This window comes from Schistocerca gregaria, chromosome 2 (genome assembly GCF_023897955.1).
Source record: "Schistocerca gregaria isolate iqSchGreg1 chromosome 2, iqSchGreg1.2, whole genome shotgun sequence".
Lineage (NCBI taxonomy): Eukaryota > Metazoa > Arthropoda > Insecta > Orthoptera > Acrididae > Schistocerca > Schistocerca gregaria.
The window spans coordinates 598,004,060-598,029,703 of NC_064921.1; the positions used below are offsets into that span (position 1 = coordinate 598,004,060).

Here is a 25,644-nt window from a genome sequence, read left to right on the forward strand (position 1 = left end):
TTTAGTTGTAATACTGGTTCACGCATAGGGAAAGGTTTGTAATCATGTAAAACTTTGAGGGAAGTCCCTCCGCAATGGAACTGGCTTGGCAGGAATAGAAAAGCTGGATCTGGCAGTCAAACTGCAAAGCTCCTTTTAGAAGAGAGTCAGTCGGTGACTAGCAGGCAAAGAGTGCACACCTTGATGTTTGCCACTCAGTACACCTCACCCGCACCTGTAAGCTATTCTCTTTACTGCTACAAAGAATGCAGTACTGCAATATATAGCGAAGCTTCTGGAAATAAAGCGCCGAAAATCTAGTCGCTAAATGAACAATACCTACCGGTAGAGTGAGCTTCTTAGAAGTAGGGAATAGTAAATTTCTCAAAATTATGTCTTAGTTATAACAGGGTGTTGCTAAATTTACTTCATCATTGTAATGAGAAGTAATTAACATAGTACGTATAGGAAATCAGTTGGGGCTATATAAAATTATTGCTGTACCTAAGTTTATCATTGTATTGGTAATTGTTATATGGAGGTTTGTATATTGCAATGTGTAACAAAAGTTTATTAGCACCTTAGAAACAAAGTAATATAATTAATTTTTTTATGTTTGTAGGCACACATCTGCAGCTTATAGTACTACAGTAAACCAACGGAGTATTAAAAAAAGAAAAAAGAATGGTGCAACCCATTGATTAGCTGGAGTATTGTGGAACAATTCATTTTCAGCAGCAGCAGCAGAAACGTTGCAGTTGCGTCAGGCTAATTCAGATGCTTTCTTCGCCCATTTGGGTGACCTGCAACACTGCTGCTGCTGCCGCCGCCATAACCTAATCACAGCACAATATTTCATTTCATCAATGAGTTGCCCCATTTTGTTTTGCCTCCTCTCATGGCATGCTGTAGTACTGTGGTGTAGTGATTTCAGTTTGTAGCAGAACTACAGATGTGTACCTGCAAATAAACAAAATATTACAAAGCTTTATTTGCTCAAGGTAATAATTAAAACATTATGACTATCCCTTGCAGTAGTCTAATATCTTACTCTCTTTTCTGTACATATATTTTGTTCATACATACCTCAGTTTTCTCAATTTCTGATGAGTACTTAAACATAAGTGTATGTAATTCTTCCACATATTTCTGACATAAATTTAGTTCAGAGCTCAAAACATCACAACGTTTTACCACGGTATCATTTACACCACCTAAAATTTCCACCATTCCCAAGCATCTGTCTATTCTGTCCTCCAAATAAGAGAGTTCGGATAATAATAGAGCAGACATTTGTGCTGCACCTTAAATGAAAGAAACATTGTAAACATACAAGGCAAATATAGGTAGAATAGTCAGCAATTAAGTGTTAGCAAATATATTGTAATAATTGCCACTAGCATATTGGCGTATTAAAAACAGAGACAAACCACAAAAAATTTGGAGCAAAATAATTATATGTACACTTCCAACATAGAAACACCTGTTTCAGCATAAAGACTCTTCCTATTTCGATAAATTTAGACAATATAAATTCTGTAGATAAAAATGAATAATTTTTCAAATTATCTTACGTATTACTAAGAACAGGACAGTAAAAAGAAATAATTTTAGGCTAAACTAAAACAAAAGACCAAATGTCACTGCCATGCATCACATAGCAAGGTATCATTGCCTATAATGCAGTCAGTGTGTTCTCTTGTGCTTTAAAAGGGAATCTGGGTCAAGAAATACAGTTTCCAACATATTTACTGATATTCTACAAAAAAGCAGTTGAAGGGATGAGCAAGGGTCTTGTTGGGTAATCACAAAGTCAGCTGGAAGTATTGTAAATGGAAGCTGTCACCCTCCATTCTAGAACAAATAATTTTGTTTGTGGTAATCATCTTGCTTTATGGCTCAATGGTAAAGTGCCAACCACAGATCCACAGGCCTCAGATTGTTCCCTGATTAGGGGTAGATTTTTATCTGTCTCTTTTCACTTCTTTCACACCTGGGAAAGTGAAAAATGCTTAGTTCAGAATTCACATTAAACTGTTTGGTTGCTCCAAAATTAACTGCAAACAAGAAATGCAGCTTGTTCTGAAAGCACTTCCAAGAGAATGACTTACACTGAAAATGTTGTGACTGTTCCTTTAGAGTACCAAAGAACTTGTTAATGCTGAAAGATATAAACAAGTCATCAAAAACGTCAGGAGACACTGCTGAAAATATACAAGTATTCTTTATCACGACAATGCTACATGTCGCGCAGCATGTTGAAGGACTGATTATTTGACAGGGAGGAAAAAAAAATTAATGTCTGATTGCCCGTACTCGCCTGTTTTTAAAAGTTCAAGAATAAATTATGAGTAACACTACTGAAATCTGAAGATCGTCAGGGCAGTGCAACAGATCTTTTCATGCTCCTCACACTGTGAGAAACCTACATCACAGTAAAAATGAGCTGTTGCAAACTTTGGCACAATTCCTGAATGCAAGCTCCTTTAACATTTACAACATCCTCACTGCTAACTTACCAAATAAATGACTTCCCCGTGGACTGTTTTAGGGCTTCTAAGAATGAGAAATTTAAGTCTCTCTCATTTGCAACAACTGAAGAACTTAGCTGTTGAGTGTCTTGATTACTGCTACAATTAGGTATCAATGTACCAACCAGTTAATATTCTCCATGAATATGAAGTCAAAAAACCTAAATTTTTACAATTCACACCGTATATCAGTTTGATTAATTAATTAAATACTACACATAAGCAGCTGGTAGAAGACAACTGTTGTTATGAAAGTCATACTACGCATGCTGTTAATGGAGAATTATCACCACCACCCTTGTCCACGCTCAACTGTCAATGACTTTCTCATGCAGATATACTAAAAATAAAAAAAAATAAAAATCCAACTTCATGGATCTCGTGGCACCCACTGGAAGCATAAGATATTATTAAAAGTGTCCCACTCCCAGTCACTCAGGAGATTATATAAATCCATTTAGCAATATTTTCTAAGTACAAAATGGTATCATCTCATCAAAACTACTTTCTAATGGCAAGAAGACACTGATTGGCTTCATGTGCTCAGTTACTATTAGTCATGCTGTATCAAAGCACCAGATGGACTGTCCTCTTACAATCTTCATAGAGTAGGTATTAATACTAGCAAGTTGCCCAACTACATCACTGCAATTTTGTTAAAACTGATATTAAGTATTCATTCTTACCCAGTTTAGATAATGAAGCACTTTCCATTCAGGCAGAGCTCCATATATGCCTGAAGAAGCTGCAGAGATTTGAATGTATGACTGTCCCAGGGACTGAAATTTAATGAGAGTTATTTATTCCACTATTGTCCGCGGCGCGTTCTCGCTTCCCGCACATGGGGTCACAGGTTCGATTCCCAGTGGGGCTGGGGATTTTCTCTGCCTCGAGATGACTGAGTGTTGTATGTCTTTCATCATCATTTCACCCTCATTCACACGCAAGTGGCCGCAGTGGCGTTAAACAACTTGCGGAGCGGCGACCGAACCACCCCCACAAGGGGTCTCCCAGCCACCAATGCCATACACTCATTATTATTATTATTATTATTATTATTATTATTATTATTATTATTATTATTACTCCACTATTACTGATCTCGTCAGCACATTTATTACTTCAGGATTCTTTTTTACATCAGCATCTTGCGTCTCCACGTGGAGCAAGGATAGCAACAATATGAAATAGGATAGATTGTTACTTACCACGTAGGGGAGGCAGTGAGTGGAAGGCAGGTATATTGTGAGGAAGAGGAGATTAGTGTGTAACGTCTCAAGACAACGAGGTCATTCGAGACTGACTACAAGCTCGGTTTAGGGAAGGAAGCAGAAGGAAACCAGCCATGCCCTTTCAAAGCAAACATCTGGGCATTTGCCTTAAGCGATTTAGGGAAATCATGGAAAACCTAAATCAGTATGGCAGGATGCAGGTTTAAACTATCACCGACCTGATAGCAAGTCCAGTGTGCCAATTACTGCACTACATCACTCATTTAACAAACTGAAAGAAGTCTGTGGAGGCCATGTGTGCGAGCTGTGCATGTATGCACATTTGAGTTTATTTTTCTACATCTGGAGGAGGATAACTAATAATATCTAACATACGATTTTTAATATGCCTGTGTGGGACTCAAAACATCCCCTGTGGTAAGCAGCATTCTAGCCAATTTCATACTGTTACTTCACTCCAAATTTTTTATGGTTCGCTACTATACTAAGAAAACGTCAGATGCCAGTGATGGACGCATATTTATTGTTGTATAGAATTTAATGATATCTATTGAGGTTATTAGTGGTCCTGAATGTGAAATAATCTGGGTCAAACATGATAATCACATGCTGTTATAGGTCATTTGCCTCAGGAGGTGTAGTGACTAAGCACAGAACTTGCAGAATGTGGTGAGTAAATTTCCTGGTCTTCTTGTGATAATAGAGGGAGACTTCAATTTGACAGCTATAGAAAAAGACTCATGCAAACTAAACTGGTGTTAGTGACAGTGCTTTATGTGAGATATTATGAAAGTCTTGTCTGAAACTTACTTTCAGCAGATAATTATGCGAACAGATTTGTGACTGTAATGTTTTCGACCTCCTGGCAACAAAAAGACACAAACATTTTGAACCAGTTAACAAAGAGGATGGCATTTATGATGATAATGTTGTGAAAGCGTCAGAACCTACACTCATCATAAGGCATGCTAAGAAAGGTAGGAAAATGTTTTTGCTTAGCATGAACAATAGGATATAAATTGCACAGTATCTGAGAAATCAACATCAAATATTCAGGTCTGAAGATGAAGATGTGGGAAAAATGGATAAAATTCAAAAGTGTGGTTCAATATGTCACAGACCAGTATGTACTGAACAATGCTTTATGGGCTCAGAGACCCACATAGTTTAATAGCCATATCAGAAAGTTGCTACAAGAGCAGAGATCTTTATCACAGATTTCAGCAAAGTTAAAGCCTTTCTGACAAACAAAAGCTAAACAAAGCAAATATGAGCGCAAAGAGAGCAAAGCAAGAATTGTTAAATGAATTTCAAAGCAAAATTTTGACAACTAAAGGGACTAAAAACACCCAGGAAATTTTAGAATACTGGCACAGAAATGTAAAATGAGAGAACTATTATTCATTACTCTTTCAACTTATTAATATCTGCCTGAATAGTTTCTAGGGTCCTTTGTTTACATATTAGCCAGTACTTAAATCAGTTTATACGACGATTTCTGCTTTTGCCATGAGTGAGAAATGTGTGACATGCCGTAGGATCGTTAGTTCCGGGGTAGGGTGTGATGGGTGGTGGTGTTTCTTTCATTGGGGCGAATGTAGTGACGTGGGAAATGGGGACATAAATGAGGCTCACCAGTGGTATTGTAGAATCTGCAGCAGAGATAGGAAAATACTGGAACAGGAAGGGAAAATTGCTGCTCTTCAAGCTGACCTAGACAAGGCAAGGGGGGATCTGGACAGGTTAAAGAGGGAGAAGGGTGAACAGAGGTGGGAAGAGGCAACAGGTAATAGGGGGAACAGGCAAAGGAGAGCATCAGACAGCTTTGTGATAAATCTTGAAAATAGATTTGACCTGTTGCCTCAGTCAGAATCGGATGAGCCTCATGTAGCTGAAGCTGTAGAAAGGGCACAACAAGTTTTCAAGGACTTGAAAAAGGTAGGGAAATTTGTAAAGAGAAAGAAAGTTCTGTTAGGTAGTTCCCATGGTAGAGGTGTTGGCCAACTACTGCAAGAAAATCTAGGTCCAGAGTACCAGGTCATAAACTTTTTCAAGCCTAGTGCAGATCTGGGTCAGGTAACAGAGGATATAGGTTCTTGATACAAGGATTTCACGAAGGAGGATGCCGTGGTTATAGTGGGTGGCCCGGGAAACAGCATTGACAGAGACTGAATATTCCATAGAGAGTCACCTGGTGAAGATAGCATCAGCAACGAAGCATACGAGTGTGGGATTTGTATCTGTGTTAAGACACCATGATCGACCTCATTTGAACTCTTCCGTACGGAGGGTTAACTTGGAGTTGGAGTGGCTGCTTAGGATGGATATAGGGTCCCATATTGGTTTGATTCCTGTGGATGCTATTGATAGGTGGGACTACAGTTGGCATGGCCTTCACCTCAATAGGAAAGGGAAGGGAAAACTGTCTGACTTGGTTCCAGAAAACTTAAGGGGGGACACTGTCACAAGTGGTAAAATACCAGTGGTCACAGGTGTCAGAGAGATGCCTTTTTTTAGGATAGGGAAGGGGGATAGAAAATGAGTTTTAAGAGAGATTGGCAGACACACTCAGTTTGAGAAAATAGATGAACAGGAGTTAGATTTTAGCATACAGCCTCCATTTAAACAATGTTTAACAGAAAATAATCAGAATTGCAAGTTCATCTTCACCAAAGCAGTTATAATCCCATTAGTATGCATTATCAGTTATCTTTATTACATAAGAACATTCCGGGACTCAGAAATAAAGTTGATGAACTACTCATTTGTATAGATGAAATGAATTCATCTAACCAAATTGACATAATCTGCCTCTCTGAACATCAAGTGAGCACTGGTGTAGATATGTTAGACATTTCAGGATTTAAGCTAGCTTCCTACTTCTGCAGAGTAGATATGGATGGAGGAGGAGTTGCCACATTTATTAAAAACTGCCATAAATTCAAGAACATTGACATTAATAAATTCTGTTTAGAGCAGCATCTAGAAGCATGTGCAACAGAAGTAGAGTTCCATAACAGATCCTATATAATAGTAACTATTTACCGAGCACCTGCAGGAAATTATAATCTATTCATAAATCATCTAGAAGCTCTTTTGTGTTATTTAACAGTAAGAAACAAAGGAATTTTGATTGCTGGTGACTTTAATACAGATTTTCTAATTCAATCTTCCAGTAAACATTTACTGCAGTTAGTAATGTTGTCTTTCAATTTAACTCACACTGTAAACTTTCCAACTAGGATCACTAAATCCTCAAGGACAGCCATTGATAACATTTTTATAGACAAATCAAAGGAACAAAATCATATCATAAAACCTGTAATAAATGGACTATCAGATCATGACATGCAGCTCCTTGTTTTAGATGTAAATTCTAAGCAGATTATCAAGACTGCTAAATCTGTATACAGGAGAGTATTCAATCAACCAAAAATTGAGTGTTTTAGAAAACTGCTCAAAGATATGAACTGGAAAGATGTTTATATTGCTCATGACATGAATAAAAAATAAAACACATTCATGAACAATGTCAGTACCATGTTTGAAAACTGTTTTCCTCTAAAAGTTACTCAAATTAAACAGAAGTCTATAATAAAACCATGGACCTCACAAGGAATAAAGATTTCCTGTAAGACAAAAAGGAAAATGTATCTGTTGCCAAGAATAGCTCCAATGCTGATGATTTAGCTAAATACAAGGAATCCTGTAAAATATTAAAAAAAAGTAATTCAGAAATCTAAACAAATACACTATGAGAAGAAGATAGCAATGTCAGGGAACAAAATAAAAACAATATGGGATATAGTGAAAGAGGAGACTGGTAGAACCAGAAAGGAACAGGAGCAAATAGCAGTAAGGGTAGATGACACATTAGTAACCGATGGGCATAGTGTGGCAATCTATTTAACAAGTACTTTATATCCATTACTGATAGAAAGGGATTGTCAGGATCAGTAAATAATGCCCTTGAATATCTTAAACTAGCCTTTACAAATAGCTTCAGGTACATGAATACGTCACTCACTTCACCAAAAGAAATAACTTCCATAATAAAATCTTTAAAAACAAAGCATTCTAGTGCAATAGCAACAAAGTTAATGAAGGCATGTTCTTGTGAGTTTAGTACAATTCTAATTTACTTGTGTAACCAGTCAATTATAACTGGGACATTTCCTGACTGGCTGAAATATGCAGATGTTAAGCCTCTATTCAAGAAAGGGGATAAAGAGATGCCATCAAACTACAGACCAATTTCACTTTTGCCAGCATTCTCAAAAATTTTAGAAAAGTAATGCACAGGCAGCTTCTCAACCATTTGACCACAAATAACATTATCAAGAACACAGTTTCGATTTCTGAAGGGTTCTGATATCGAAAAGGCTATTTACACCTACAGTGAAAATGTACTTAATTCATTAAATAACAAGTTACAAGCAGCAGGTATTTTCTGCGATTTGTCAAAGGCATTCGATTGTGTAAACCGCAACATCCTTTTAAATAAATTAGAATTCTATGGTGTCACGGGCAGTGCTGCAAAATGGTTCAAGTCATACCTCGTTAACAGGAAACAAAGGGTGTCAGTGCAAGGGACTGGTGAATTAAGTCATCAGTCATCATCAGAATGGGAAGAAATTACATGTGGTGTCCCACAAGGATCCATCTTAGGGCCATTGCTTTTTTCTTGTGTACATTAATGATCTCTCATCAGTTACACTGCCAGAAGCAGAGTTTGTTTTGTTTGCAGATGACACAAGTATTGCAATAAATAGTAGTTCTAGAAAGATCTGCTAATGATATTTTCATGGATATTAATAAATGGTTTTAAAGCCAACTCACTGACATTAAACTTCGAAAAGACTCACTATATGCAATTCAGAACCTGTAAGAGGTTTCCACCCAGCATATGCATAAAGTACGAAGAAGAGCAGATAGAAGAGGTTGACAGTCATAAATTCCTGGGATTACAACTTGATAATAAATTCAGTTGGGAGGAGCACACCACATAACTGCAGAAACGCCTTAACAAATCTGTATTTGCAATCCGAGTGTTAGCAGACAGACGACATAAAAGTGAAAAAGCTTGCATACTTTGCTTACTTTCATTCCATAATGTCATATGGTATAATATTTTGGGGCAACTCTTAAAGCCAAACAAAAGTTTTCAGAGTCCAAAAGCGTGTAATATGTATTATTTTTGGAGTAAACTCATGGACGTCTTTTAGAAACCTCTTCAAAGAACTGGGTATACTAACTACTGCCTCTCAGTATATTTATTCCTTAATGAAATTTGTCCTAAATAATATATCTCTTTTTCCAACAAACAGCTCAGTTCATACATACAATACCAGGAACAAAAATGATCTGCACAAGGACTTAAAAGCACTTACTTTAGTTCAAAAAGGGGTCCACTACTCAGGAACACTTATCTTCAATAACTTGCCTGCAAACATAAAAAAATTAGTTATAAATAAAGATCAGTTTAAAACAGTTTAAAAGGAGCCTGAAAGACTTATTAGTGGCCAATTCCTTCTACTCCATTCACGATTTTTTTAATAGAAACAAATGATGTGTTGTATATATTCATACTATTAGTATTGTTATTTCAGCTTAAAAAAAAAAAAGTGACACGTTCCACATCCACGAGGATCTCCTCAACACGGATCTATGGAACGAAAAACTAATCTAATCTAATCTAATCTAATCTAAAGAGCTAGGCTGAAATACTGAAGCGTCTGTCTTCTCAAACTGTTTCACCACAGGAAATCTTAAGACAATTCCTGTTTTCAATCATCACATGAACACCAAAATGGCACTTACATAGACAATGGTACACAGGGTGATGCCATGTTCGTTGACTTCAGGAAAGTCTTTCATACCGGTTCAGCTTTGCACTGTCACTTTATGAATAAATTAAGACCTCACCAAGTATCAGACTGGATTTGTGTTTCGATTCATGAATTTACTATAGACAGAACTGCGCGTGTCACTCCTAACAGAACAAAAGCAACAGACGTAAAACTAATTTAAGGAGTATCTGTTAACAGTATATATTAACGATATGGTGGATAATATCAGAATCTCCATAAGACTGTTTGCACACAATGCAGTTGTCTATAAAAAGGCAACACTGCCCGATGACTAGTGAAATGCAGGAATATTTGTAGAAGTTTGATGATTGGTGCAGGCACTGGCAGTTTACTTTCAATGTAAATGAATATAAAATACTACTCATAAGTAGGCGATGAAATCCTCTGCTGTTCAGTTGTGCTATTGGCAACAAACCAATCTCAACAGTAACTACCGTAAATATCTATGAGAAGCCATCTACAAATGACCTAAATAGAAATTACCATATAAAACAAACTGTAAGAAAAGCAGGTGCCATGCAGAGATTTACTGGAACCATCTTAACGCAATATAATTGATCAATGAAAGAAATTGCTTATGGAACACTTGTCTGGGTGATTTCTGAGTCTTTTTTATCTGTCAGGCACCCTTACCAAGTGTGACTAATACAAGAGATCAAAAATATGCAATGAAGAGCAGTGTGTTTCATCACAAGATCATTTAGTCGAGATAAGAGTCTCGTGGGGATGTACAAGTGAGGAATTTTTGCATCACAGAGAGGTTTACTGTTGATATTCCGAGTGTGTACCTTCCAAGGAGTCTGGCAACATTATTTTCTTCCATAGGTGTCTTATCAAATAGCTACAATGAGAAAATCAGAGAAATTAGAGCTCATACAGAAGTTTACCGACTATTACCTTCCACACACATTTCATGGATGAACAAGGTTTGGAGCACAAAGACAACGTATCAGAAGTACCTTCACCACACACCTAAGGCAACTTGCTGAGTACAGATTTCAACTTAGAGAAAGGCTGTTGAATCAACAGAATTAATTTAGGAGCTTGCAATATGACAAATTCACATTTGATGAACACATACTGTCTAAAATGGGTGTTCAGGGATTATCAAAAATTAAACAGAACAACTGATGCATTAAAAGGTAATATTAGTTGTGCCAGTGCCCAAGTACTGGGTTCTCTTAATTATTTGCACCCTATTTCAAATTAAGCTATAAAAACACTCTAAAACACCTATAAATTAATAGCAAATTAGTTCACTCAGTTTATTAATATTGCTACATAATTCCTGACACTTATTGAAAAAAATGCTGTTATAAAATGGGTGGTACAACTTGTTCATAAATGTTATCAGACTGCACACTGTTAAATTTATCTTTCTCTCACATTTTGACTGAATCAATATAAAAGGTTCAGGGCTGAAAAGACCAACCATAGTTTAATAACAAGATTTGGAAAATGGTGAGAACCAGAGGCTGTTGCACTCTCGGTTCAAAAGAGAACGCGCAAATGACGACAAGCAAAGATTAGTAGAGATTCCTAAGTCTGTGGAAAGATCTACGCACGAAGCTTACAACCACCACTGTCGTACTTTAGCAAAAGATCTGGCAGAAAACCAGAGAAAACTCTGGTCCTACATAAAATTGATAAGTGGGTATAATGCTTCCATCCAGAAACTCATTGACCAGTCCAGTGTGGCAGGTGCAGAGAGTAAAACAAAAGCTGAAGTTTTAAATTTCACATTTAAGAAACGTTCACACAGAAGAATCATACTAACATGCCTTCATTTGACCACTGAACTGACTCCTGTATAGGCAACATAGTGACAGGCATCCCTGGTGTATAGAAACAACTAAAAGAGTTGAAAACAAATTCACCAGAACTGGGTAGCATCCCAATTCGGTTTTTTAGATAATACTCTGCAGAATTGGCCCCTTACCTAGTGTGCATTTATCACAAATCTCTCACCAGTGCACAGTTACAAGCGAGCAGAAAGAAGCACTGGTGACTCCTGCAGATAAGAAGGGCAAAAGACTGGACCCGCAAACTTACAGACCAATATTTCTAACATCAGTTTGCTGCAGAATCCTTGAACACATTCTTAGTTCGAATGTAACACATTTTCTTGAGACCTAGAATGCAAATCAGCAAGGTTTCAGAAAGAATCACTCATGTGAAACTCGAGCTTTCCCTTTTCTCACGATATACTGCAAACAATGGATAAAGGGTAACCGGCAGATTCTGTATTTATAGATTTCCAATAAGCTTTTGACACAGTGCACCATTGCTGGCTGTCAAAGAAGATACGAGCATATGGAATAAGTATGTAGATATGTGAGTGCCTCGAAGACTTTGCAAGTTACAGAACCCAATATGTTGTCTTCGACGTCAAGTGTTCATCAGTGATGAGAATTGTCAGGAGTGCCCCATGGAAGTGTGATAGGACCATTGTTATTCTCTATACAAATAAACAATTTGGTGCGGACAAAGTGGGCAGCAAGCTACAGTTGTTTGCTGATGGTGCTGTGGTGTATGGGAAGGTATCAAAGTTCAGTGACTGTAGGAGGATACCAGGTGACTTAGACAAAATTTCTAGTTGGTATCACAAATGGCAGCTAGCTCTAAATGTAGAAAAATGTTAATGCAAATGAGTAGGAAAAACAGACCTGTAATGTTCGGATACCAAATCAACCAACCAAATCAACCCAATGCCTGTCACAAGAGATCGGCATACCATGTCGATTATGGGGACAAGTACTCCACCTGGAGCTGCAGTGTGGCCTTGGCCCTTGCTGACCAGCCTAGTCACCGGATCTGTCAGTGTGTGATTACTTTATGTGTGGAGTTCTTTAAGTCTAAGGAGTATCGCAATCACCCTCATAGTCTTCAAGAATTGTGGAAAAATATTTTGGATGAGTTTGCAGCAATTCCACCAGTCCAGCTTCGACTCGCCTTTAACAACTTGCTGACCAGGGCCCAAAAGTGCGAAGAGATGAATGATGGTCACTTTCAGCACCTGCTATAGTCAGGTTAGTCATGTCTCTCATTTTCCCTGCACTGTTTCTTAGTACCCTGGACTCTGTTCTGCAGACCACTTTATTTGCCCCACCCTGGACATGCGAGGGTGGTTTCAAAAGTTATCTGAACGGAATAGAAAAAAGTACTTACATCACTGAAACTTTTTTTTATTTTTCAATGTAGTCTCCCTGTAGAATAAGGCACTTGGTCGAACGATGTTCCAGTGCCTTGATACCATCTCAAAAATGAGTTTCCTCCAGGCCTGCAAAATAGTTGTTAACTCCAGCTATCAATTCTTCATTTGAAGTCAATCTTCGTCTACCAAGTAAAATTTTTGGGAGGAGAGAGAAGACTGACAAAGCCATATCAGGTGAAAAAGATGGGTGTGGCAACAATTCATATCTTAGTTTGTATAATTTTGCCATGGTGATGGCATGTGTTTGGGCGCACATTGTCTTGATGGAAGATGACTTTCTTCCTTGCTAAATATGGCCTTTTCACGTATCTTTTGTTGCAGTTTGTGCTGGAGGTTAGAATAGTATTCTCCAGTAACTGTTTGCCTAGTGGGGAGATAATCTACAAACAGAATCACCTTCGCATCCCAGAACACTGATGCCATGACCTTTCCCACCGAAGGAATTGTCTTTACATTTTTTTGGTGGGGGAGAATCAGCATGTTTCCACTGGTTTGACTGTTTTGTCACTGGGGTATAGTAGTACACTCAAGTTTCATCTGCGGTCACAAACCAGCGAAAAAAGTTTGTTCGTTTCTCCTAAAACGGGCCACATATTTTTCCCATATGTCGATCATCAAGCTCTTTTGATCCAGCATCGAGAGTCATGGTACCCATCTTGCAGATAATTTTTTCATTTCTAATTCTTCAGTTAAAATGCGATATACCCTTTCAGATGACATCTGGCAAGTGTGAGCAATTTCACACACTTTGAATTTGCGATCCTCCCATGACCATTTTGTGCACTTTGGAACAATTTCTGCAGTAGTGACACATCGTGGCTGACCATTGCGCATCATCATCTGAGCTCTCCCGACCAAATCTGAATTAATTTGTCCACTTGACAACAGCTGAATATGAAGCAGCTGATCCCCCCCCCTTGTGTGTTCTGGAAATAGGCATGAATGTCCTTTGATTTCATACCTTTCTTTACGAAGTACTGTATCACTGCTCGAATCTCTATTTTTTTCCATCTTCAGAAATCGGTATGTGGGTACAGCAACAGAGCCACATCAACGTGACAGCTTTCTTCCAAGAGCACTAACCAGGGTGTATAAGCGGACAAGGAAAAAAAAATTCTCAGACTTTTCCCGGATTTCCTAGTTAAAAATAGACTTTTAGGTGAAAACACGCTTCTTCCGTTTTAAGTGACCATATATTTTCCCTTATCAATCCTTTGAATGGTTGTGGTTTTATACATGGGCGTAGAATTTCCCGGCACTTTAGAAAAGTAAATTCAGGGAAAAATACATGTTTCGGAAATATCTTTGATGTGCAGTAACATGTACGCTGCGTATTTTCGTATTATGAAAGTATAAACTGGAATTCCACCAAACACCGCATGTTACTTTCCGAATCATTGAAATCAAGATTGCGATGTGCTTTTGTAAGCCAGTCAAAGCTCATGTAACGTGATCTCACCAGCAGATGACAGCGGATATTCAGAGCATAGGACACATGATGTAGGGGGCCAACAGCATCACTGTTAAGTAGCACAAACACGCAAACACAGAAAGTTAATAGTTTAAATTAATATACATAGTGTTGCTACAAAAAAAAAAAAAGCAAAACTATCACATATAATATTAGTCTCTAAGATTAATAAGCTGCAAGACAACCTAAGCTTTCGCATACAATGTTGATCTTTTTCGAGCGTGTTACACTTTTAAGATATATTACACAAATGTGCCAATAAAATTTTTATTAATGACATTAATGTCTAATTTTCAGGGTTCTAAATGGCTCGTCATCAAAGAGTTGATTTTTAAATGAGAGTCAAATGTTCTTGATTTAATAAATTCATGGTACATTCTTGCACATAGTTTAAGGATATTTACTTTGAAAGTGATGCTTTTCAAACCACTATCCGTAATATTTTCCGGCAACCAGTTAGAAATAGGTTCATTTTAGCAGTTGCCAGAGAGCGCAGATAACAGGCTACACCGCGCTTGCACAGCTATCATGACGTAGAAAGCCCCAAGCCCATATATACATATGTGTAAAACATTGAAAGATCATACATTAGGTAAAGAAACAAGACATCAGAGGATACTTCCAGAGCACCGGAATTTCGTAAACCATATTAAAATGTGCACATTTAAAGTACATACTTAAAGTGTACATTCATATGTCCAGGCTCCCAACGAAGTACACCTTGACCTGATATTAAGCTCTTCAGTGTGGTTTTTCGGGATGTAAATTTTCTTAGAGCACCAGTACTGTATTATATCATGTTTGGTTCTTTATTATGGCATAATGCCATATGTGCTAGAAAATGAAAACGTGCAATTGAAATGCAGCGAACAGTTGAAATTACCCAGTACTGTGGAATTAAACATTTCGTTTCAAATACATTGACTGCCTCTGCGGAAAAGGTTAATAAAAGTCAAATTTCTTTAGCAAACAGGCAAAAATAACATCATTGTTCAGCAAGGTGATTAATGCTTGACTGTCAGAAAGGTAGAAATAAAATAAAATCTGAAACTAATGACATACTTTAGCCTTCCATAATTATGTGAATGTATTTTAATTCACTTGATGGCTCCTGACCACAGATATCCGTTTTGTTTTCATTTGACGCGAGAGTAAACGAAGGAGAAACAGCAAAATCACTAAATGTAAACACGGGTCACGTGGAGACTACCCACTATAGCTCGGACTGCTGTGGGCATCAGCCCTGGATCTACTATATTTACGAACCGGTCCAATAATTAAAAGAAACTGAATTTTCAAAAATATGTTCATCTTGTAGTGATCATCTTTCTCAAAAGTCTGAAACATAAAGCATGTGTGTTCAAGGAAATGTATGACACGTTATTTGGTCTTAAGTGTGCCAAAGTGCAGTACCACACCTCTTCATACAGCATTCTTCTATCGCACGTCACTGTATTTCGCTCCGTGGAATTGAAATGTGTTTATTTTACAATGGATGCCATCAAACTATATTCAGGACAGTGGAAATTGAAATGTCCTGTGGTGCCTCTCCTGCTCCCAGTCTGCCAGTTTGACAGCCTGCCCCTCTTTTTTTTTTTTTAAAAAAAAACCTCACAATTATTAGCGGATGGGATAATTTGTAATCAGGAGAACAAAAACTCTTCAGAAAATTTGAATTCTTTATTGCCTATTAGCTGATAACTTGCTGTTTTGTGTGACATAAAATTAAATATAGGACACAAAACCAATAAAAACAAGAGATAAGCAAGAAATTACACATTATTTGTGAAAGAATCTATTACCTCTAAGTTCGTCAAACGTTTTGCTACATGAAAACTCGAAATGTCGTTATCTATTACTGAAAAAGCTGACACAAATAATACCCAAGACTGATGTGGTTTCTTGATCTGATTACGTCTATTTTGTCAATGTCTTCTAGATTAGATAAAATATGCATTTCTAATATGGCAGCAATTTTGTAACACACACCAAATAAACGAGATTGTTTTGGCACAAATAGCCATTTTTATAACACAACAGAATATAATTCACGAAGTACCAATACAAAATGCCTAGTACAAGCAAAAAGCTTCATGTTAGGAAATACTTTCAAGTTTCATTCATATGCACCAGTTTCTCAAGCATGAGATCGAAAAGTAGTATTACGAAAATTTTAAACAAATTTGGAATCTTCTTATCCTTCCATAATTTGTGTGATGTCCCTGTTTCTTCTCCTTCCTCATTCTAACAAACAATCTTCTCATCCACCAGTTCTGTAGCTATTCCTACCAATGTCAAAATTTGTTCGCCGATTAACTTCACTAACCCTGCCAGAATCACAGGTTTAGTTATGCCACTATTATTTTCAAGTTAGGCGTTATTACGTGTTCGTACAACACGTTTTCCACGTTACTTCCAGAATAGAACTTAAGCCGGGGACTGTACAACTGGCCCTTACTAGTGTAGCAATCTGGTCAAAAATTTTCTGTCAACATTTGATCTTGGATACACCGAGAAGATAATACATAAACTTTCTCGCCTGTTATTCCTGTCAGTCGTTTACTTCCATTCTGGTAGTCTGAGTCTATGGATTTCACTAGTAATTATAACAAGGTTGATCATTTGTAAACTCAATCAATCACATAATCAAAATGTGATTGTCATTTATCCGTTCCGCTTTAGACCACTCAGCATGTATAGCACGTCCCCTTTTGTCTGCGGAAAGTTTATTTCTAGATGCGACGAGGATTCTCCTGACAAACATCACGTACACTATGCACGCATTCAAAAATCAACTTGAAACGTGTTAAAAATGTTCAAAAACCAAGAGGGAATTGTTTCAGAATCATATGAATAATCTAGAGACAAACATGCGCTGGATGCTAGGCGCTTTGTGAAACAAGTTTTTTTCCTCAAGAATATGAATTTGGCACCCCGTTTCGGGGTAGCATCTAGCTGCAACTGCTTACACAGCCACAGAAGAGGGTGAATCTACTACTCAACTGCAAATGCGCTTGAGCCCGCTCGTAACTGCTAAAACGAAACTAGTGTAAACAGTTGTGACTTCACACTCATCGGAGGCAATTTTTTGTTATGAAGCATTGCATAGTCTTCCTAAAGCCTTTGACACACTTTGCAGTTGGCAGATGTTTGCATGAGCACTGTGTGTCGGTGTATATGGCGCATTTCTTTTGCAATTTAAGTTATTTTCGTTTTTTCTCTCATTTATGTTTTATTGTTGAAGTATTATTCTGCAGTAGCGGGGTACAGTAATAACCTTTGTTAGAGTATTAGTTCTTACCAGCCAAAATTACAAAAATTTAACTGAAAACTAAAACAATGAAAAATTCCCGGAATTCTAAAAAATCCCAGGTTTTTCTCGGTTTCCTCCCGGATGAAAAAATTACCAGGTTTTTCCTGGATCTCCAGGGTCGTATACACCCTGACTAACGTGGCATGTGTTCACAGTCATCACTCCAATGAATATCACCTAAACAACTCGTTGCTCTAGTGCTGAACTTTCATGGTGATTCCAAGAACTTTTCAAACCACTCTCGTATATCGATCTGTACAGTATGTGCTCTTTTTGCTTTTACAACATGTTCTCTTCCACTTGCACAATATATATACTTTGAACACTATTACTTAATGCACATTTAAAGTAAAAATACCATAATTAATGTAAATTTAAATCATGTGACGATAAATTGTAACACAGTGACTTGTCCTACATCAGAACGTACCAATTGTGTCCTACATGACTTCTTGCACCAGTAGTGATGTATTCAAATATCTGTTGTCATGGGTGAGAGAACTATGCTTTTTTTAGGATAAACATGGAAACAGTATCCTTTTTTTTACAAACATCTCAACCAGCTTAGATACTTCTGTATCATGTATCATAATAACAAGTGGAGACATATTAACACAAATGTTGAGGGTGACATTAGTAACAATGTTTTCAGCACTTTTGGTGTGGCACATATGGTAAAAACTGCTGCAAAGATTTCAAAAAGTTCAGCTCCAGTTTTAGACCATATAATTACAGAGGTTACAGGGGAAATTGTAAAATTTCAGATCTTTACTGTCTGACAATAAAGCTAGACAGGCTCAGTGAAACCTGCCAAACTGTAGGCCTAGAAAATGATTTTATCAGATCCATACCTGCCAACTTTCAGAAACAGAAATCCAGAAAATCTCAAATGTCAAAAATTTAATGCGCGCAGGTGTCACAAGGTGTTCAAACATAGAGAGAAAAGACTACACAGAGAAAGATTACAAAAAATGTTAACACAAGTTCACAGAATACTGGCTATATTCCATCACAGGTTGCAGAGGAGAGATGAAGATGAGAAGTTTTCGTCAGAAATTCTGAAGGAAATCTATCTATGTAACATGGACCACTGCTTCTTGTTATCAAAACAGAAATGGATCCTAGTGTTTAATTCGACAAGGAGGACCTAAACCGATTGTGATTCTTCTTCACCAAACTGAACACACACTCACACTCAGCATTACTGTGCGGTAGGATCAAAATAAAAAGCATTAGCCTGGATAACCCATCGTACTTAGGAACACCATCAGCTCCGTGAATGCTCATCTGTCAAGTTCTTGCTCTCAACAGTAGCAGAGTCATCAACCTGCAGGGCCACAAATTGGTTCTGAAGCACATTCATTGGTCATCACCTGACTTACTTCCCTTCCTCGGCAGGGATGCTGAAAACCTTTCTACAAGAAATTCTACAGAAGAAAACTTCGTGTCATCAATTTTGGAAACTTCTGCAACCTCTGCATGCTTCGGTACTTCATCATTGAGGAAAAACTTGTTTGTGATACAGGGTGTTTATAAATGAATATCAGGGTTTTAACGCTTTATAATATTTATTACATTAAACTTAGAATTATAAATGATATGTCAAATGAAAGGGCAACTCAGTTTTACCAAAAACCTTATTAATGTTCAATGTGAGCACCATTTGTCACACGGTACACCCAAAGTCTATAGCAGAGTTTTTCCCAAACGTAAATAAGTGTGTCTTCAGTGGTTGTAGCAACAGCTGCTTCACTCCAGTTTCTTAATTCAGGGAGGTCTGCTGTGTAGCGGAGGTACGTACACACGATCCTTGATGAAGCCCCAAAGGAAAAAAAATCACACTGTGTTAGGTCGAGTAAACATGGAGACCCTGTCATTGGGCCCCTTGCGGCCTATCCAGCGCTCGCCTATAAACTTTGTGTGTGCCGTGTGACAAATGGCGCTCACATAGAACATTTATAAGGTTCTTGGTAAAACTTTCAGTTTCTCTTTCATTTGACACAAAAAACTGTAAGTTTAATGTAATAAATATTATAAAGTGTTAAAATCCCGATATTTATTTATAGACACCCTGTATAATCACATGCACAGCAGAAGTAAACTCTGACAGACAAAAAGAATGTTTGTTTATCTTTATCATTAAATTTCTTCACCAAATTCATTTTCTGAACTCCAATAACTAGATCATCATTGTCTCTCTGATTCTCATTAAGATGGTACTGAACATTCTGTAACAGGGAACTCTTTATAACTTTAGGTTTAACAAACCGGAAAGAAGCTGCTGTAATATGTTCATCATTAGTTCTAAGAGTTTATGAATTTGATGGGAAGCACTCTGCACAACTGAGATTCTCAAATATAGGAATGACAGCACAATATGCCTTGTTTAAGCCTTAAGAGAGAAACAGTTTTTTCTTCATGGGTTTGAATAATGTCGTCCTTCTTCAGCACAGGAGTGTCAGGTGCAAATCTGTTGGGGGGGGGGGGGGGGGGGCAACCAATTCTGTTGACTTGGAAGCCTCCCTCTTTCCTTGGTCTTTAGAACCACAAAGCTCAGCTTTTGGGATTGTAAACGATGTTCAGCTACTTGGTGCACACTGAGCACCAACATGCACCTCATCTGAAAGAACCCAACAAAAGGATTCCACTGCTCCAATAGTCCTTGCATATACTTTCCTAAAGATAGCCATCTTGTGCAATAATGTTTTAATATCTTATTAGTTTCCTTGTGTGAAGCTCTTGGAACTTCTTGCAAGTCTTTTCTAAATAATAGAAAATGTCAACTAAAAGTTCATCAATCTAAACAGGCAAACTGCTTGCACATTTCTCAGCAGCCAAGTTAATCAAATGACAGAGCATCCAAGCACAAAGACATATGGCTGTGCTTCCTTTAAAACAGCAGCAACTCCATTATTCTTTCCAATCATGACTGGAGCATTGTCTGAACAGAACACTACACAATTTTCAACTGGTATTTTGTAATACTCCAAATGTGAAATTAACAGATTTCCAATATCATGCCCCCGTTGAATCACCCACCAAGGCTGGGACAGACAGCACCGAAGTAACTATCTTTTCCTAAAACAGGTGACGACTAAGGGATAAAGCTTAGCATCACTGTCATTGTTCCCATCTGTAGCCGAACTAAACGGTTCACATTGCATGCAGGTAATGAGTTCATTTCTTGAATCTGCCGCCATTTCTTTCAAAGTATGTGAAGTCCATGTATGACCAAAACCGTATCTTTTTGCTATTTCCAAACCAAAGAACATTTTCCTAAAAAGGGCACCAGCATGATCAGCAGCAGCCAATGGAATATTATGTTCAATTAAAAATTAAGTGAACAAACATTCTGCTCTTATTACATCAAGGTCAGCTCCAGGGGTGGTAAAAATTGAATCAATTTTCATACTGCTACCCTTCATTTTCATATTGGAGATGTGTTTAACGGATTTAATATGATTTATTAATTGAGTTCTTCCTCCGTACGCAATGTTTGTATCACATGAACACGTGGAACAGAATGTGAATATTTCACCTTTCTGCAATTGTATAATACATGGAAATTCAGCAGACTAGGCATCCCTGAAAGACTGATGATATCATTTCTTCGTTGAAATCATCTCAAAAACACTAAATCGCACAAAAGTTCATCACACAACTGCACGAATACCAGAACCATAGCAAACACCACATAAAACCAACCCTTATCAGTTAGAGGGCCCACACAACAGACAAGCAAGGTGGGCTGCCGACCTCAAATCAAAACATTGCTTGAGGATGTGAGCAATAACAGGCTTTCCGCATAAACACAGACCTCCTTCATGAAAAGACATATGACAGTGATCCACCAATCGGAACTCATGTGACTACATAAAGCACTCTGCAGAATCAGCATTATAAGCACACTAGGAGAGTCAGACTAGCAGTGTATACCTACACTTAGGAGAGCTCCGGCCAATACCTACATCGTCTCTAGCATAGTACACACTCGCCGTAGTCTTCAGTAGCATGTTGTATCTTTGTAATTGGTAGAGTAGTATTTTGGTCATTATTTTATTTCATTGTCTTTTACTCTTATCTGGTTTTTCCACCACAAGAATTGTGTTTCTTGTAGTTCTTGCCTTTGGAAATTAGTGCATGCCAAGAAGGCATTTTTTTAATTATAATAAAGTGTGTCTTACAACAACAAATTTAGAAATTTCCAAATTACAAACAAAATACCGAGAAATCAACAGAGTACCATACTTCAAATATCTTGGAGAAATTATCTCGGAAAAATTTGCACAACAAGAAAGAATACAAAAAGCTTGTAAAGGTTTAGGATTAGTGCAAAACCTCTATAATAAAAAATGTTTTATCTTTAAATGCAAAAATTAGGCATTACAATACAGTCATTAAACCATCAATGTTATATGCCAGCGAAACCTTGGCACTAAACAGGAAAACTGATCTAGAAAATCTAAAGAAAGAAGAAAGAAAAATAATTAGAAAAATTTTGGGACCAAGATGGACCGAGAATGGATATAGATTACAGAAAACATCAAAAATTGAAGAATATTCTAACATAGAGATAGACATGAGGAAAAGACGCCTTAAATTCTATGGCCACATAATGAGATTTCCTGAACACAGATTAACAAAAAGAATTGTAAAATACGTAGATTCTCTTGTTAATGGAGGAGAATGGATCCAAAAAGTTAAAAAAGATTTGGAATTAGCAAAAATTACTAAAGAAGAAATAGCTGCAAGGAACAATTTTAGAATAAAAGTTGAAAAGTGGGAGGTTAAACCAGAGACAAAAGCACCAAGAACCGGAACAAAATGGAGCGAAGAAAGAAGAACTAAATTTTCGCAAACAATGAAAAACTGGTGGGCAAATAAAAAGAACCAGAAGACCAAGAAGAACGGAAAGTGAACCAGCTTTACTTAGCGTCTTCCACATGGGAGCTTTACGACTAATAATAATAATAATAATAATAATAATAAAAGTGTGTTCAAACTTGATTGTTAGTTCTTTCCTGCCAACCGCAGGACACTACAGTAAATTGGCAACAAAGGTAAAACTTCCATTTTCAAATGAAATGGCCTCCTCAGAGGAACTACTTCAGTCCTTGATGGAAACACAATAGCAGATTCAGGCAGCCCTCACACAGTAAGAACTTTGCCCTAACTCCCCAGAGTTGCAAGAGGTAGCTCATAGAGTTGATTCCATCGTGAGTAAATTGAACACTTTGCATGAGGCTCCACCAACGTTTCCTGCTTTTGACAGGTCTGTCGAAGCATGGTCAAATTATCTCAAACTGCTGGAGAAAAATTTACTGGCACCTGGGATCCACGATGAAAATCAAAGTTGGTGCCCCCCCCCCCCCAACAGAACAGTCGGTCCACAGGTGTATTGTTTAATTCAACAACTGAATCCTGAGCAATCCCCTCATGATCTCTCCTTTACCCATATTAAGGGCTGCCTTTTTGAGTACTTTGACGCATAAACACGTGTCAGCTCCATCCGTGTCAGACTTTCTTTTCTTGTAGAAAGTCCCCAGGTCAGACATATAGGGAATGGATTATGAGGCTCCAGTGCCTCTCCCATGATTGTAAATTCCGGTGCGCCAATGTTGCCTGCAAGCAGTCTTATGCCTTTTTGTTGATACGCAATATGGTGGTGGTTCACGCACCAGATAAGGGTCTTCGGGCTGATATTTTGAAGTTACAGGACCCTTCCCTCGACACCTGCTTACTGATCATTCGTGCATTTGAACAGTCTCACCGGTACTATCGCTGCGTCTTGATCTGGCTGTTTTCGTGGCTTGCCATTTGCCTAGCACCGAACAAGAGTCTTGTCAATCCGTTGGTCCATCCAGTGACAGAGAATCTTTCGCTTGTTTTCCATCCTGTCTGGACTGTTTCTAGACTCACCAATGGTCGGAGTGCCCCCACCGGCAAGCAAGGTGCACGGCTTGCAGCCGAGCAGGCCATACCACCGTGGTGTGTCAGGCTTCACAGAAACATCGCGTAGATGCCACACTTCCTGCGGACACACGGGCTTGTCACGAATCTTCACCTCTAGACCTGGAAGCCATGCATTCCATTGACAGATAAGTATTCTCCATCATTCCTCAGTCAGAAGCCCGTTTTCTCCTTACCTTGGAGGTAGCACATGTTCCGGTGGTCTTCCAAATTGACACAACATCATCCATTTCTATTGTGGATGGTGCAACGCACCAGCACTTGGGTTCGCTGGCTTTATCCCTTTGTGCCTTGCATAGTTTCAGTAGTCACCCAATATCAGTCGACGGCATTTTTTCCACACACAGATCTCTTACAATGGTTGTTCCTTCACCACTCAGTTTTTGATGGTCAGCTCTCCCAGTACTACTAACCTTTTGGGTGTGGACATTTCTGGTCCTCTGGGTTTGTCAGTGCAGGACAAGGTACAGACGGTTTAGATCCCCTCCTTGTCCCATTCCTCAGCAAATACGAAACGTTGTTCTCATCCTCCACACCAGGGATGAATGGTTTCACAGCGCATGATCAGCTTCTTCCCTCTGCTGTTCCTCATTTTTTTAAGGCCCGCCTAGTCTCTCCGAGACATCGCCGCTTCCAAGATGAAGGCATCCTTTCTCCCATCGCGCAGTCGCTTGGCAACACATATCGTGACAGTCGAAAAGCCAAACGGTGATTTACCAGTCTGTGGCGATTTTAAGGTCGCAGTAAATTCTCAGTCCGTCATCAATGCATATCCTATCCCATCAGTTGACGATATACTCACATGTCTTGTGGGCTCAACCGTTTTCACAGAATTGATTTGCCCTATGCTTATTTGCAGCTGCCACTGGACGATGAATCGCAGCAGATCCTAGTCATCAATACCCTGTGTTGCCTTTTCTAGTACAACCACCTCCCAATTGGGACTGCCAGCAGCCCTGACATTTTCCAATGTTATTTGGAATGCCTCACAAGCCAGGTGCTCAGGGTAGCAAATTATCTGCATGATGTCACTGTCTGTGGCACGTCCGAGGTGGACCTTGCGGACAAGTTGGATAGGCTATTTCAGGGTTTTTTTTTTTTTTTTATGCTAACTCGCATTGCCGAAAAGAAAGGTGTGACTATTTTGCGCAAGAGGTCAGTTATCTCGGGTTCATGATTGATGCCTGTAGCCTACACGGAGTATGTCGAAGTGATTCGAAACTTGCCTCCTCCTCCTCCTCCCAGCGTGAAGCAACTGTAATCCATCCTCTGTCAGATCAACTGTTATTGGCGTTTTATACCCCACACCGCTGAGATTTCAGCACCCCTGATCGGATTATTGTGCAAGGTTGCGCATTGGGTTTGGAACACGGCATGTGAACAGGCTTTCACACATCTCAAGTCAGCTCTCTTCTGCCCTCCTTGTCTGGCCACTTACAATACTCCCCTGCCCTTAATCATCGCCGCCAATGCATCAGACTATCGCCTGGGTGCGGTTCTCTCACAAGCGGTTGACAGCATTGAGATGCCAGTAGCTTTCACATCCAAAAAACTGACCTATGCTCAAACCAAATATAGTCAAATTGAAAAGGAAGCTTTGGCACTGGTTTTTGGCCTAATGAACTTCTACAATTTTGTTTACGGTCATCATTTCATTCTGCAGACTGTCCACAAACCTTTGCTTTATTTGTTCCTCCCGGGCGCCGCAGTGCGTACCTGGACAGTGCGCTGCCTCCTGCGTTGGGAGCTCTTCCTGGTGACGTTAAACCAATGTTGTCTATCGCACATCTGAACGGCAAGCAAACACCGATTTTCTGTCCCGGCTGCCTGCCGGGGTGGACCGTGAGTTTGACGTCTCCCCCTTGGTTTGTTTCCATGTTGAATCAGATGTGGACATAGCTCTGGATGGGCTTCCGTTGGATGCTGATGCAGTCCGGCAGGTCACCGCTCAGGATCAGATGCTGCAAGATCTCTACCACCACATGCATTGCACCTCGACCTCCTCCACGCTGGCCATTGGGACATCATCCTCATCAAACAGCTGGCCCACCGACACCTTTACTG

General features: G+C 38.7%; 1 protein-coding gene across 5 annotated transcripts in view; it reads right to left on the minus strand.

Annotated features, from left to right (window-relative positions):
- Window positions 1-25,644, minus strand: part of LOC126334527 (spindle and kinetochore-associated protein 1-like) — a 424,403-nt gene that overhangs the window by 44,154 nt on the left and 354,605 nt on the right. For 3 of the 5 annotated variants that reach the window (XM_049996877.1, XM_049996879.1, XM_049996878.1), the window contains exons 2-3: window positions 9,133-9,185; window positions 1,066-1,283 (exon numbers count right to left, since the gene is read on the minus strand). In XM_049996877.1, the coding sequence (XP_049852834.1) occupies window positions 1,066-1,272 (207 nt within the window). In that variant the 5' untranslated portion in view covers window positions 1,273-1,283; window positions 9,133-9,185. The remainder of the gene's footprint in view (window positions 1-1,065; window positions 1,284-9,132; window positions 9,186-25,644) is intronic. The other 2 variants (XM_049996882.1, XM_049996881.1) reach the window with 1 other exon arrangement.